A 14,630-nucleotide genomic window follows, 5' to 3' on the forward strand; every position below is an offset into this window, starting at 1 on the left:
GCCCAGTGAAGAGGGCGGAGCATCCCCTCTTCCCAGCGCAGCACTTCCTGGAGGAGGGCGAAACGTTTGCGTCGCTCGCCGTAGAGACGGCTCTGATTGGCTTAGGGCAGCAGAGAGTGATGCCCGACGGCCTGTACGCCCAGGAGAAAGTGTGTCGCAACGAAGAGCAGCTATTGGCCAAGCTTCAGGAAGTGGAGTTAAACGACATGCTGGTGAAGATCTTCCGCAAGCAAGCCGCTTTCCTGCTAGAGGGTGAGTGAAATGTGTGAAATGTCGATGTACACACGTTTGTATTGCTGCACTTGTGAGGACCTTCATTGAGTGCATTTACTCCCTAACCCATGACCCTAACCATAACCCTCTCCACCTAAACCTAATTCTAATTCTAACCGTATTCCCACATCCGAACCCTAAAATAACCGTAACCCTAATCTAAACCTACTCCTAATTCTAACCTTAAACCTAATTCTAAATGCTAGTCCTAAACTAGCCCCATGAAGACAAAATCTACTCACGCTGGATGATTTTCTTCACCCTTCTACCCTTGTGAGGTTTTGCTCCTCAGAAGTATAAGGAAACTCAGAACATGCGTACAGACACATGCTTGTTATTTACATGCATGCAGTGAATGCAGAGTCACTGGCAAGCTCTGATGCACACACATGGAGGAAGTGATGATCAGCTTCAGTTCTGTTGCTTCAGACCATATGGATGGTTGAATGTTTCCATGTGATAGTCAGTCCTCACCTCCTTACAGTATCCACAGACACAGGAACCAGCATGGATGGTTGAATGTTTCCATGCGATAGTCAGTCCTCACCTCCTAAACTTCCGAACTTTCAAAACAATGTCATTTAATTAAAAGTAAATGGCCTCATTGATGCACGTTTTAGGGGGAAAAGAGGTATTTCAATGAACGAAACCGCAAAATACTAGTTCTGATGTTACGATTACATATGGCGTGAAACTGTGGCTGTAAAGCATTACTCAAAATTAATATTAAGGTTAACGTTACAATACGGGTTTTATTTTGAAAGCTACTTTTACATTCTGGTTGACTTGACGCTCGTGCACTAAATGTTGGAAACGGATCGTCTCTGATCCTATACTAGGAGTGCTTTCTTTTGGGTCATTATTTGGGTTCCATTGGACACAATGTAAAGACGATTTAAAATAATTAACCATTAAAAAAAGTCAGATTTCAGCCTGTCGGAAGCACTGACGTCAGTCATCAAAGGGTTTCCAGCGGTTGTGCTATTTATATCGCCAGCCATTCACAGCTCATCCAATAAACAGTCGGTCTATCGGCTAAACTAAATGGCTTGGTCACTTTTAGACCGAAGTATGTGTCTGTGTGTTTCTTCTAGCTGTTCCATACAGTGGTCTGTGTTTCTGTGTTTCCTCTAGCTGGTCCTTACAGTGGTCTGGGGGAGTTGCTCTACAGAGAAAGCATCCCCATGCACACCTTTGCCAAGTATCTCTTCACCTCCCTGCTACCTCACGACGCCCAACTGGCGTACAAGATTGCACTGAGGGCCATGAGGTGAGTTCAGGCCCAATTATACTGTACGTTAAAGACGGAGACGGGCAGAGCCTTCTGTCCGTACTCTGCGTTCATTTCGTGCGTTTTCTGTCCGCCCTCTGAAAGCTTACGGATACGCATGAAACGGACAAAAACCACACACACTCACACACACACACACACACACACACACACACACACACACACACACACATTTGACTCTCTACTGTCCACTGGTGAATGTATTGCTTAACATGATACCAACGTCAAAGACGCATGGAAGTATGTGGGCAGTGACAACTACACCGTTTGGAACGGACACATTTATTTACGTATGAAAATGGAGTATAACTGAGCCATTAGTGCCCCAACCTCGCATCAACAAATCTCCTCTTCTTTGTCGCGGGAGGAATGTGGTGGTGAGAGGAGGAAACAGAGAGCGGGTGAGAGGGAGACAGTCATTTACCCCACACTGAGGAGTTACTGCCCTGGATCAGAGAACGCTTTTAACTTTAACTAGCTTCTCCTCTGAGTCTCATATTTTTGGTTTGTGTGACTTTGTTTGCGTGTGTGTGTGTGTGTGTGTGTGTGTGTGTGTGTGTGTGTGTGTGTGTGTGCGAGAGAGAGAGAGGACGAGAGAGAGAAATGGAGAGAGAAGCAGATTTAGGAGCTATCTGGGGCACATGTTTAATCACAAAGCCTCCTTTCGCTGGAATCCTTGCTAAATAATTCAACGCTGCTGAAAAGGAGTTTTATAAAAATGTGTGAATAATAAATATGTGGTGTTAGTTTTCTCCCTGACCGCCGAGGGTGTTATGAAACTTTATTTCCTCTCGCCCGAATTAAACCCCTTTGATTTTTATGACATGTAAATCTTTTAAAAGTTCTTTGCAAGAACTACACATCATGTAAGAATTACAAATCGGGGAAATTGAACTGGTGAAAGATGTTGAAAGTCACAGCAGCTGTATTGCAGCCGGATCTGTGTGTGTAGTTCGGGAGGAAAAAGGTATCGAGTCGTTCTTTCTGACACCATCGTTATTCTCGGCACAAATGGCCTAAGGCGAAGATTCACCTGTGTTTAGATGTGGAGGCACACAAAGGAAAACCATTGATTTGGGTCTATAAAAAGAACACCGCACTCTGATGACTGTATGGGTATCTATAAAAAGAACACAGCACTCTGATGACTGTATGGGTATCTATAAAAAGAACACTGCACTCTGATGACTGTATGGGTATCTATAAAAAGAACACTGCACTCTGATGACTGTATGGGTATCTATAAAAAGAACACTGCACTCTGATGACTGTATGGGTATCTATAAAAAGAACACTGCACTCTGATGACTGTATGGGTATCTATAAAAAGAACACTGCACTCTGATGACTGTATGGGTATCTATAAAAAGAACACTGCACTCTGATGACTGTATGGGTATCTATAAAAAGAACACTGCACTCTGATGACTGTATGGGTATCTATAAAAAGAACACTGCACTCTGATGACTGTATGGGTATCTATAAAAAGAACACTGCACTCTGATGACTGTATGGGTATCTATAAAAAGAGCACTGCACTCTGATGACTGTATGGGTATCTATAAAAAGAACACTGCACTCTGATGACTGTATGGGTATCTATAAAAAGAACACTGCACTCTGATGACTGTATGGGTATCTATAAAAAGAACACCACTCTGATGACTGTATGGGTATCTATAAAAAGAACACCACTCTGATGACTGTATGGGTATCTATAAAAAGAACACTGCACTCTGATGACTGTATGGGTATCTATAAAAAGAACACTGCACTCTGATGACTGTATGGGTATCTATAAAAAGAACACTGCACTCTGATGACTGTATGGGTATCTATAAAAAGAACACTGCACTCTGATGACTGTATTCATGGGTATCTTTCAGTATGTGAGTGCAGAGATCTGTACCTGGGTGAAATAATAACAGTTTCCTTCTGTCCCGTGTTCAGGTTACCGGTCCTAGAGTCCACTGCCCCCTCCGGTGACTTGTCCAGGCCTCACCATATAGTATCAGTGGTGCCCAACCGCTACCCGCGCTGGTTCACTCTCAGCCACATCGAGTCCCAGCAATGTGAACTGGCCTCCACCATGCTCACCGCTGCTAAAGGTAGGCACACATTGACTCATGGTTGCAGGTCTGTGTCTTTCCATAAGCTGCTTCCTCTCACTCCATCTATTATCACAGTGCAAAATGTCACATTTACATAACAGTTAACATTTACATTGCATTTGCATTTGAAGCAGATAGCTGACACTCCTTTCCAGAGTGACTTAGAAGTTGGCAGTGCAAACACCAGGGCTGTAATGCCAATATTGCTGTGTGGCCATCAAGCAACCCTGTACTTGCTAAATAGTAGAGGAGCTAAAGGCGCTGACAGGGTTCTGCGCAGCCTCGACTTGGAGCCTTGCCGCCGACTAGCGGCGACAGCGAGACATGCTCGAGTGCATACTCGAACGTAACTCGGCTGCAGTATACCTCTGAAACACTAGGTGGCTTGTGGTGCACTCATGTCCATTACATAATGACGCTATCGTGTTGTTGACCAAGAACTTGCAATCATGTCGGTGGGGGGACATTTTATTGTCCTCCCATTTCAAAACTAATTCCGGTGAGCCTGCAGAAGGCTTTGCTAGATGAGGGACAAGCACTGTTAAATGAGGAAATGGTGTTTCCTCATTCCTCACAACAAGTATGTCAGCGGATACGCGCGAGGCCCAAGGCAACAGCCAATCATAGCTCTCGTGCTGGTCACGTCACGTCCGCGTTGATGCCGCGGAATCACATTTTCGAGGAGCTGCGCACCCCCTCTGCCGAGCTGCGCCGATAGGACGGCCAGCTGCGGCGACCCCTCGGCGCAGGTGATTCCGCGTAAGCATAAAACCAGTTTAAGGAGAGAAGAAGAAGGGATTATTTGGAATGTAAATAGAGAAGGGAAATCATTTAGTAGAAAGATGAGTTCAGCCTCCACCGGAAGATGGGGAGTGACTCTGCTGCTCTCTCATTGGTTCGTTTGTTGTATTACCAGGTGATGCCCGTAAGCTAGAAACAGTGTTAGAGTCCATCCAGAAGAACATCCACTCCTCATCCCATATCTTCAAACTGGCCCAGGATGCCTTCAAAATCGCCACACTCATGGACAGCCTGCCAGACATCACACTGCTCAAAGTCTCCCTGGAGCTGGGCCTTCAGGTACACACACACACACACACACACACACACACACACACACACACACACACACACACACACACACAATCTATCCTATGCAGTCTATGTCAAGCGCACTGTTCTATCAGCTGATCTTTCGTCTCCCATAGGTGATGAGAATGACCCTGTCTACCTTGAACTGGCGGAGAAGAGAGATGGTGCGATGGCTGGTCACTTGTGCTACTGAAGTTGGTGGGTTAACCTTCTATGAGACCACTTTGTCATTGGTTACATCAGTCATTTAAGACTAATCATATATAATCAAATTAATTTACAAAGCACTTCTTACAGGTCCGAACAATTCACTTGAAATCAATCAAAAAAACTAAATTACGTATCACAGTTACAAGATATACAGATCCTGTCCAAAAAATTAGAATATCATGGAAAAGTTAGTTTTTTCCATAATTCCTTTCAAAAAGGGAAACTTTCATAGATTATAGATTCATTACACACAAAGTGAAATATTTCTAGCCTTTGTTTCATCTTTCATAATTTTGGCCTACAGCTCCAGAAAACCCCCAAAACAGTATTTCAAGAAATTAGAATAATGTGAAGAAAATCAGCAGTTACTTCTCAGTTATGACTGACTCCAGCCTCAGTCCACTCCCTCTGAATCTCCGGCACATTTTTGAATCGTCTTTGCTCGACAATCCGCTGAAGCCCACGGTCATCCATGGTCTTTCCATGATATTCAAATTTTTTGGAAAGGATCTGTATAAGGTGGGAGATGTGAGAGATTCCCTGAGAAACACCAGGGCAAACCTCACAAGACCTACACATTGGATTTCAGAGGGCCCTCAAAGGGAGGGGAGGAAGAGGGAAAGGAATGAGTGGAAAGCTAGTCATTACAGAAGATTGCAGGCTACGCTGATGAAGTGAGTCTTACGTTTGGACTTGAATACTGAGCCACAATGGCTGACTCCCTGAAGTGGACAGGAAGCTGGTGCCAGAGGGAGTGAGCTCTGGAGGGAGAAACTCTTCTCCCAGATGAATGACGAGGACTCCTCCATTCTGTGAGCAGAGAGCAGAGAGCGGCTTCGCAGAGAACACGTCAATCTGTGACGCTGTGTGGGCGGGGCCAGACCACCGGAATTTGCAATCATTTTGTTCCAATACTGTGATCCAGTGAAAGGCTGGAGGCCATTGCGGTGACACGTTTCTGCTTTAACCCATTGATACCTGATGCAGCATTTGTGTGTATATCCCTCATTTGTGTGCGTATCCCTTTAAGACCACGAACCGCGGTCTTAAAGGGATACACACACAAATGCTGCATCAGGTATCAATGGGTTAAGGGGTTTTGTTGGCCGAGTTCTGACAAAGTTGAATGTTTCTGATAATTGAGTGGGGGCAGGCATAGTCCACTGCTGTAATATTTTGTAGTTGGAAGATAAAGATGAAAGTGGAACAGAAGAGGGATTGTTTTGATCTTGGAGACACTTCTAAAATGAAAAGCTGCTCTTTTGGATATTGCCTTGGATGTCAAATGAAGGCTAAGACCAAAGATGAAGCTGTGGTTTTGAACCAAATGACTTTGGTGGAACTGACTTGTGTAACCCTGTGCATCATTGTGTGACTTGTGTAAATGACTTTGGTGTAACTGACTTGTGTAACCCTGTGCATCATTGTGTGACTTGTGTAAATGACTTTGGTGTAACTGACTTGTGTAACCCTGTGCATCATTGTGTGACTTGTGTAAATGACTTTGGTGTAACTGGACATCCACTTAGATTAAGTGAGACACGATGGATCTGTTTCATGTCCTTGAGGGGGTTCCAGGGGGTCCCCAGCAAAAAGGGATATAATGTATTTGAACTATAATGCTATCCACAGCCAACACAATGACCGAACATATGACTATTTTGGTCATGGTTTCATACACTTTCTGTAATAAAACATCTAAAAGCTCAAATCTTATCAAATGGGGGTCAGTTTCGGGGTCCTTGAAATGAAATGGTTTGAGGACCACTGATATGATCTATAGCGTCTAAAATTAGCATTTCATTTGTCAGCATTAAAGAATAGTTATTTGTCATCTATTTTCTCAAATCTAGAAGTAATATGTAATTTACTTTGTTGTAGGACACAGACAATTGAGACATGTATGTCAATCGAGTACAGAACTCTCATTTAGAAGATAAAGAGAAAACAAATAAATCAAAACAAAACAAACAAAAATGCAAGGGGAGGATCTTTCTCATAAGCAACAAATGAAATCTACATGTACCTACGGTATATTTACATATCCATCGTACACACCCACATGCAAACTCATTTATACGTGCCATCAGTTTGAGTTCTTAGTCTGAATGTTATTCTCTCCATCGTATATACAGTATTGAGTCAATTAAATCTGTCCATTCATTTCTGCTTGGTACAGAATGCAAGATTTTTAACTGTGTGGAGTTTGCATGTTCTTCCTGTGCTCCCCTGGGGTTTCCTCCAGATAGGAACCCCCCGGTAAAAACATGCAAAATAATAATAATAATAACGGTTGTTTCTTTTCCTCCTCGGCTAGGTGTGTATGCACTGGACAGCATCATGCAGAGCTGGTTCACCCTCTTCACCCCCACCGAAGCCACCAGCATCGTGGCTACCACCGTCATGTCCAACAGCACCATCGTCCGCCTGCACCTGGACTGCCATCAGCAGGATAACCTGGCCCACTCGGCCCGCACTCTTGCCCTACAGTGTGCCATGAAGGACCCCCAAAACTGTGCCCTCTCCGCCCTGACACTCTGCGAGAAGGCCCCTATCGCCTTCGAGACGGCCTATCAAATTGTACTGGACGCCGCGGCGACAGGGATGAGTTACACGCAGCTGTTTACTATAGCGCGCTACATGGAGCACCATGGTTATCCTATGCGGTCGTACAATTTAGCGAAGTTAGCCATGGCCCACCTGAACCTCAGCTACAACCAAGACACCCACCCGGCCATCAACGACGTACTCTGGGCGTGCGCTCTCAGCCACTCGCTGGGGAAAACCGAGCTGGCCGCCGTCATCCCCCTGGTGGTGAAGAGTGTGAAATGCGCCACCGTGCTGTCGGACATTTTGCGGCGGTGCACGTTGACAAACCCGGGCATGGTGGCGCTGCACAGTCGCAGGAACTCCGGGAAGCTGATGTCTCTGGACAAGGCTCCCCTCAGGCAGCTATTGGACGCCACCATCGGGGCCTACATCAACACTACGCATTCTCGGCTAACGCACATCAGCCCGCGCCACTACAGCGAGTTCATCGAGTTCCTCAGCAAAGCCAGAGAAACGTTCCTCATGGCGCACGACGGACACATCCAGTTCACACAGTTCATAGACAACCTGAAACAGATCTACAAGGGCAAGAAGAAACTCATGATGCTTGTTCGAGAGAGGTTTGGTTGAGAAAACAATCGGCGGACAAATACGCCCTCTTACTTGAGTCTCCTTTTTTTACTCCTTTTTAACTTGAAGCGAAAATCCACCCTAAAACCCCCACAAATCGAATTCCTTTTATTTCAAACTGTTGGGTGTAATTTTGTGAGTATGAACAAGTTCTCCTGAAGCTAAACAGTTTAGAGTTAAGACTCTTAATGTGTGGTGTTACAGTGATATTCATTGATAATGAATTGGAGATTGACAGTGATGAATGGACATCACTCTCCTATGCATTATCAGTGTTATAAAGTGTCACATGAACACATCACAGATGCTTGAATTGGCAGATTCTAGCTTTGGAAGAGTCACAGGTTTGACCTGAACTGGACAAGATCATAGGAATAAGACGTGAAATATGTTTTTAGGATACATTTTCTCTTAGAAAAGAATGACAGTTAAAATGGAAGAAACAATTTAAGAAAATGTAAAATGACTGTAAAATGACAGTAAAAGCCACATTTTGTATTGACATGTATAAAAAGTTTATTTAGTTTGCAAAAAAAGAGAGAAAATTGTCCCATCGTGGAGGTTTTTGTGTTTCCTTTCCTATGTATGAAAGTGAGAGAAAAACAAACTCTTTTGGTTTACACTGAGTCTAATGTTGTCCAGTGGCGAAACGTCCACCTTGCACTTCTTTCCCCTCTGCTAACGCTCACAGCCTCAAAGAGACGAGAAACGGCTTCAACCAAATGGAACCAACTCCATCTGACGTGACAAGTACCTCTTATCCAGCTTTACTCCTCACCCATCTACTCCACCGAGTTCAAGTGTGTGTCAACAATTCGGAATTCAGTTTCTGAGTCAATATTTCAGATTTGTTTTTATTCTCTCAACAGTGACTCTCTCTTAACAGTGATTCTCTTATCGCCATCTCCCGGCTGATTGTTTTGGCTCTGCAGTGTTGTTCATGCAGACTTCTCACGTCAACAGAACATCCAGTATGCTTACGTTGAAGACGCAGTCTTACAGAAACACAATACAAACTGTCATAGTGCTCGCGCTTGTGGAAACTTAGCGACTGTCAACATACATTCTCAGGGATTTCAACAACAAAAAAACTAAGGCAAAAAAAAACATTTTATTGTACTGTATATATCATAGTATATGTCTGAATATTGAAACAAATGTATACATTAACTAATTTATGACAGAATATTCTATGTGATGCAAAATACTTGAAGCTGCAGTACCTTTTTTTTTTCTTTTCTTTTGAACAAACAAGAAAAAAAACATATCAGAAGATTTCAGACGTTGGCCTTGCGTCGCATCAGGGGCATGGCCGGACGTGCCGGCTGGTTTGTGGACTGTGCAGGTGCATCCAATGAGCTGCACCGCAGAAACCGGCCAATGGCAAGACAGGGACTGTGCAGGTGCATCCAATGAGCTGCACCGCAGAAACCGGCCAATGGCAAGACAGGGAACTGAGTCGGACGTGTATTTTGTATAGTCATGTGACATATATGTATTCTCCAGTGAACTCAAAGGTGCATTGGGCACCAGTAAGAAAGATACTTCTTGGAAGCTTTGGGGCCCATTGCTTACAAAACTGCAGAGCATCCTCTACTAGACTCTACTAATGGGCACAAAGTTAGGTTGAGGTGGAGTAACGTCTGGGCTGACCATGCCTCACGTCTCCTCCCACAACAAAAAACTAAAAAAAATTACCCAAGAAACATGTACATGCCTCTTCTGCTGACATGCCCACTTTGTGCAGGACAGAAAGTTGCTAAATCGGTCTCGACTGTTCCAGTTTTTTACGCGTTTTATGTTTTTTTTTTCTCCTTTTTCGATTGTTTTACTTTTTGTGTTTTTCTCTAGAATTCCTCACACAAGAACAGCCTTCTTTCTTGCCTTGTCTTAATGCTTTAAAATAACCAAATGGGAGTTCTAACTACCAAACTTTGTTCATTAAAATGAAAAAAGCCAACCGATTTTGGTTACAACCTTAGTGTCTTTCATTTTAATTTCTTTTAATGGCTCTGTATTATCTGTGCTTTAAAAGCTACTTTATGTGTTTTTCAGTGAGAACTCATTGTCTTGTGTCTCTTGTTCCCGCCCTCATTAGGGGTCTGTTATTAGCTCCTTCATTTAGAAACGGAAAAATATGCTTAATTTTATTTATTATATTAAAGGTGAATGATTGTACAACCATGTCAACATGCTCATGAAGTTGAAATTCAGATTTGATACACAAATATGAATTTATTTATGTAACTAAATCACTGTTTTATAAACTTGTTAATGATTCAACTTTTTGTTTTGATTAAAATTAGTTTTTTGAGACGATGAAGTCTATACTTGATCTTGCTTGGCCTACTCCTTGATGAGAACACCAAAAGCCTGTTCTTGCAAGTCTTTTTCATTGAGTCACCCTGTAATGTACCTGGAAAGTTACTCTAGCCCTGTTACCCAGGCACCCTGTAATGTACCTGGAAAGTTACTCTAGCCATGTTACCCAGGCACCCTGTAATGTACCTGGAAAGTTACTCTAGCCCTGTTACCCAGGCACCCTGTAATGTACCTGGAAAGTTACTCTAGCCATGTTACCCAGGCACCCTGTAATGTACCTGGAAAGTTACTCTAGCCATGTTACCCAGGCACCCTGTAATGTACCTGGAAAGTTACTCTAGTCATGTTACCCAGGCACCCTGTAATGTACCTGGAAAGTTACTCTAGTCATGTTACCCAGGCACCCTGTAATGTACCTGGAAAGTTACTCTAGTCGTGTTACCCAGACACCCTGTAATGTACCTGGAAAGTTACTCTAGCCATGTTACCCAGGCACCCTGTAATGTACCTGGAAAGTTACTCTAGTCATGTTACCCAGGCACCCTGTAATGTACCTGGAAAGTTACTCTAGTCGTGTTACCCAGACACCCTGTAATGTACCTGGAAAGTTACTCTAGCCATGTTACCCAGGCACCCTGTAATGTACCTGGAAAGTTACTCTAGTCATGTTACCCAGACACCCTGTAATGTACCTGGAAAGTTACTCTAGCCATGTTACCCAGGCACCCTGTAATGTACCTGGAAAGTTACTCTAGCCATGTTACCCAGACACCCTGTAATGTACCTGGAAAGTTACTCTAGCCCTGTTACCCAGACACCCTGTAATGTACCTGGAAAGTTACTCTAGTCATGTTACCCAGACACCCTTTAATGTTCCTGGAAAGTTACTCTAGCCCTGTTACCCAGACACCCTGTAATGTACCTGGAAAGTTACTCTAGCCCTGTTACCCAGGCACCCTGTAATGTACCTGGAAAGTTACTCTAGCCCTGTTACCCAGGCACCCTGTAATGTACCTGGAAAGTTACTCTAGCCATGTTACCCAGGCACCCTGTAATGTACCTGGAAAGTTACTCTAGCCATGTTACCCAGGCACCCTGTAATGTACCTGGAAAGTTACTCTAGCCCTGTTACCCAGGCACCCTGTAATGTACCTGGAAAGTTACTCTAGTCATGTTACCCAGGCACCCTGTAATGTACCTGGAAAGTTACTCTAGTCATGTTACCCAGGCACCCTGTAATGTTCCTGGAAAGTTACTCTAGCCATGTTACCCAGACACCCTGTAATGTACCTGGAAAGTTACTCTAGCCATGTTACCCAGACACCCTGTAATGTACCTGGAAAGTTACTCTAGCCCTGTTACCCAGGCACCCTGCAATGTACCTGGAAAGTTACTCTAGCCCTGTTACCCAGACACCCTGTAATGTACCTGGAAAGTTACTCTAGCCATGTTACCCAGACACCCTGTAATGTACCTGGAAAGTTACTCTAGCCATGTTACCCAGGCACCCTGTAATGTACCTGGAAAGTTACTCTAGCCCTGTTACCCAGGCACCCTGTAATGTACCTGGAAAGTTACTCTAGTCATGTTACCCAGGCACCCTGTAATGTACCTGGAAAGTTACTCTAGTCATGTTACCCAGGCACCCTGTAATGTACCTGGAAAGTTACTCTAGTCATGTTACCCAGGCACCCTGTAATACCTGGAAAGTTACTCTAGCCATGTTACCCAGGTAGTAGTCTCGCTGGCCAGCCTCCTTAACGTCCGAGGAGTCTGGCACCCAGGTCTCCATAGTGGGATTGCGATGGGCAGCGCTTAGCGGCAGTGCCCTTGGAAAATAGTTTTCAACAATCAAACTTGCCGTTTTCAGCATGTAGCAATGATCTAGCGCAGTGGTGCCCAATTTGGGGCCCGCGGGCCAAGTTTGGCCCGCCACGGATTTGGGGGTGAATTTTTTTTTCTTTTTTTTTTGCAGGCCAGGCCACCGGGCAGTTGCCCGACGTGCCCAATTATGCATTATCCTGAATGGAGATGTCGGGACTCTTTTATCTACGATTAACGTTAATTTTGTGCAGCTGGTATTCTCTCTCCCCGACTCTTATCACACGGGTGTGAGGCATTGCTATCTGAGGATTGATTGCTCCTGATTGGTTGGCTGAATCACCTGGTTGGGGGGTGAGCTCTGATATTTGATCCCTCCCCAGTCACTGGCTTTACACCAGCTCAGCAAGATGGACAGATCATCACCACGGCAGTGGCACACTGACAAAAGAAAGTTTAGGACGGTGCAAGACGAGTATTTTTTTACCTTAGTAAATTCAACAGCGGTTTGTCTCATTTGCAGACAGAGAGTGGCTGTTTTGAAAGAGTACAATATACGTCGCCACTACGAAACTGATTTTCAAAGTACCTTGAGGATTTTTCAAGTTGTGAATTAAGTCAAATTTCTCTCTTGATTACAAAGGTGGAAAATACAACTGTTTTTAACTGGGTGTTTATTGATTAAATGTTTAAGCTCCCCACAAATGCAGATGTTTTTTTAAATATATATAACCAATTGCAAATTATTACAATTACCAAACAGATAAAAAGTAGATTATTATATTGAAATGTTATTTTAGATTTAGAATGTTAATTTTCTATAAAACACAATACATTTTAATGTAATTCCACAACGTTTATTTTTGGCCCTCGGCCCTCCAGCCAGATTGAGTTTTGGCCCTTCATGGGAAATAATTTGGGCACCCCTGATCTAGCGTGTAGGTTTCGGCCGTTAGCTTGCTAGCTAGTTAGCGTTGTTGTTTTCACTGAGGCGGCAGGGCACTATTTACAGTGACACACAGGGAGGAGGGAGCGGAAGCCGCTCTGATTGACATGGTCGGAGCCAATGACAGAGTTTGTAATAAGCCGGGAGCGGACATCCGGCTGTGTCTAGGTGAGTGGTTCTCAACATGGGGTCTGGGGACCTCCAGGGATGAATTGTTCAACTTCAGCATTGTTAAACTTCATTTAGGCTACTTTAAGTGAATAAATATAGTCCTACCCTTTTCACAGGGGCCATTTTGTGTCGAAAAGGCAGAATAAACACAGGTGCAAGCAAAACACTAATGAGGTTTTCCAAATTCCAATCGTGGCAGTTGGAAACCCTCATTAGTGTTTTGCTTGCACCTGTGTTTACCCTGCCTTTTCAAAAACAAAATGGCCCCCGTGAGAAGGGTCTATTAGAGAATGTAGGAGAATGACTGTTTTGATCATAGTTTCACTGTTATCTCTCTACCTACAATAGGCTACAGATTCGAAACCTGCTTTTTCTTTGGTAAGTCGGAAAACTTGATTTAAGTTCTACTGAAGACAAAATTACCCCTGGCACTTCTGGCTCTGATGCCATATTGGACAAAATCAATACTTTTAGAAATGAATTTGTGATCCTGTATGTGTTTCGGGGGGAGGGGCACAGCATGGGGTTTGAACATGGGACCTATTTCATCCTAGATCTACCGGATTTGAAATTTGTGGAAATGGTGTGAGCGAGGGACTTGATATCTGTGGAAATGTGAGTATGATGACAACACTGGATTTAGGTCAAGGGAGGGATCTGCTGTGTCTGGAAATAGGATGGAAGAATAGATAAATTCCCAAAGGATAAATTCTCAAAGTGGGAAGTGGGCAGGCCGTCTGCTCTCTCATCCTTCCTCGATGAATACCAATATTCTTGCAGAACGCCACAGAAACATTTGCATAAATTATTGTGAATAGAAAGAGGAATGTCCAGACCGAATCAGAAGGGATGGCACTTCTTACTCCAGGGATACTTTGTTGTTGTTGTTGTTTTTAGGCTTTATATCCTTGTTCCTGCTGTGTATGGCGTTACGTTCAGTTCCTCTAACTATATCGGCAGAGATCATTCAAGATTCAAGATTTTTATTGTCACTCCATGGTACAAGTATCACGTGTGAAATTATTGTGCTGTGGACTCCGTTTACAACATAGTACAAATATAACAGGGCATATGAGTGCAAAAACAACAAGAGACACAACAAGCAATAAGGCAGTATAGTGATAAGACAAGTCAGAGACAGTGGCATATTCACTGCACATACTGTAGGTGCACATGTCGTGTGCATACTTTAGACGTGCTTAAACATTTTAA

General features: G+C 43.7%; 1 protein-coding gene across 1 annotated transcript in view; it reads left to right on the top strand.

The window, feature by feature from the left end:
• Positions 1 to 10,367, top strand: part of LOC310778903 (zinc finger SWIM domain-containing protein 6-like) — a gene marked incomplete at its 5' end in the record, with an annotated part of 77,819 nt that extends 67,452 nt beyond the window's left edge. The window contains 6 exons of the mRNA XM_083639368.1: positions 7 to 252; positions 1,408 to 1,543; positions 3,516 to 3,673; positions 4,593 to 4,756; positions 4,885 to 4,966; positions 7,296 to 10,367. Of these exons, the coding sequence (XP_083495494.1) occupies positions 7 to 252; positions 1,408 to 1,543; positions 3,516 to 3,673; positions 4,593 to 4,756; positions 4,885 to 4,966; positions 7,296 to 8,158 (1,649 nt within the window). The 3' untranslated portion in view covers positions 8,159 to 10,367. The remainder of the gene's footprint in view (positions 1 to 6; positions 253 to 1,407; positions 1,544 to 3,515; positions 3,674 to 4,592; positions 4,757 to 4,884; positions 4,967 to 7,295) is intronic.
• Positions 10,368 to 14,630: the final 4,263 nt, after the last annotated feature.

The sequence above is a fragment of the Poromitra crassiceps genome (assembly GCF_964638095.1).
Source record: "Poromitra crassiceps genome assembly, chromosome: 6".
In the NCBI taxonomy this organism is placed as follows: Eukaryota; Metazoa; Chordata; class Actinopteri; order Beryciformes; family Melamphaidae; genus Poromitra; species Poromitra crassiceps.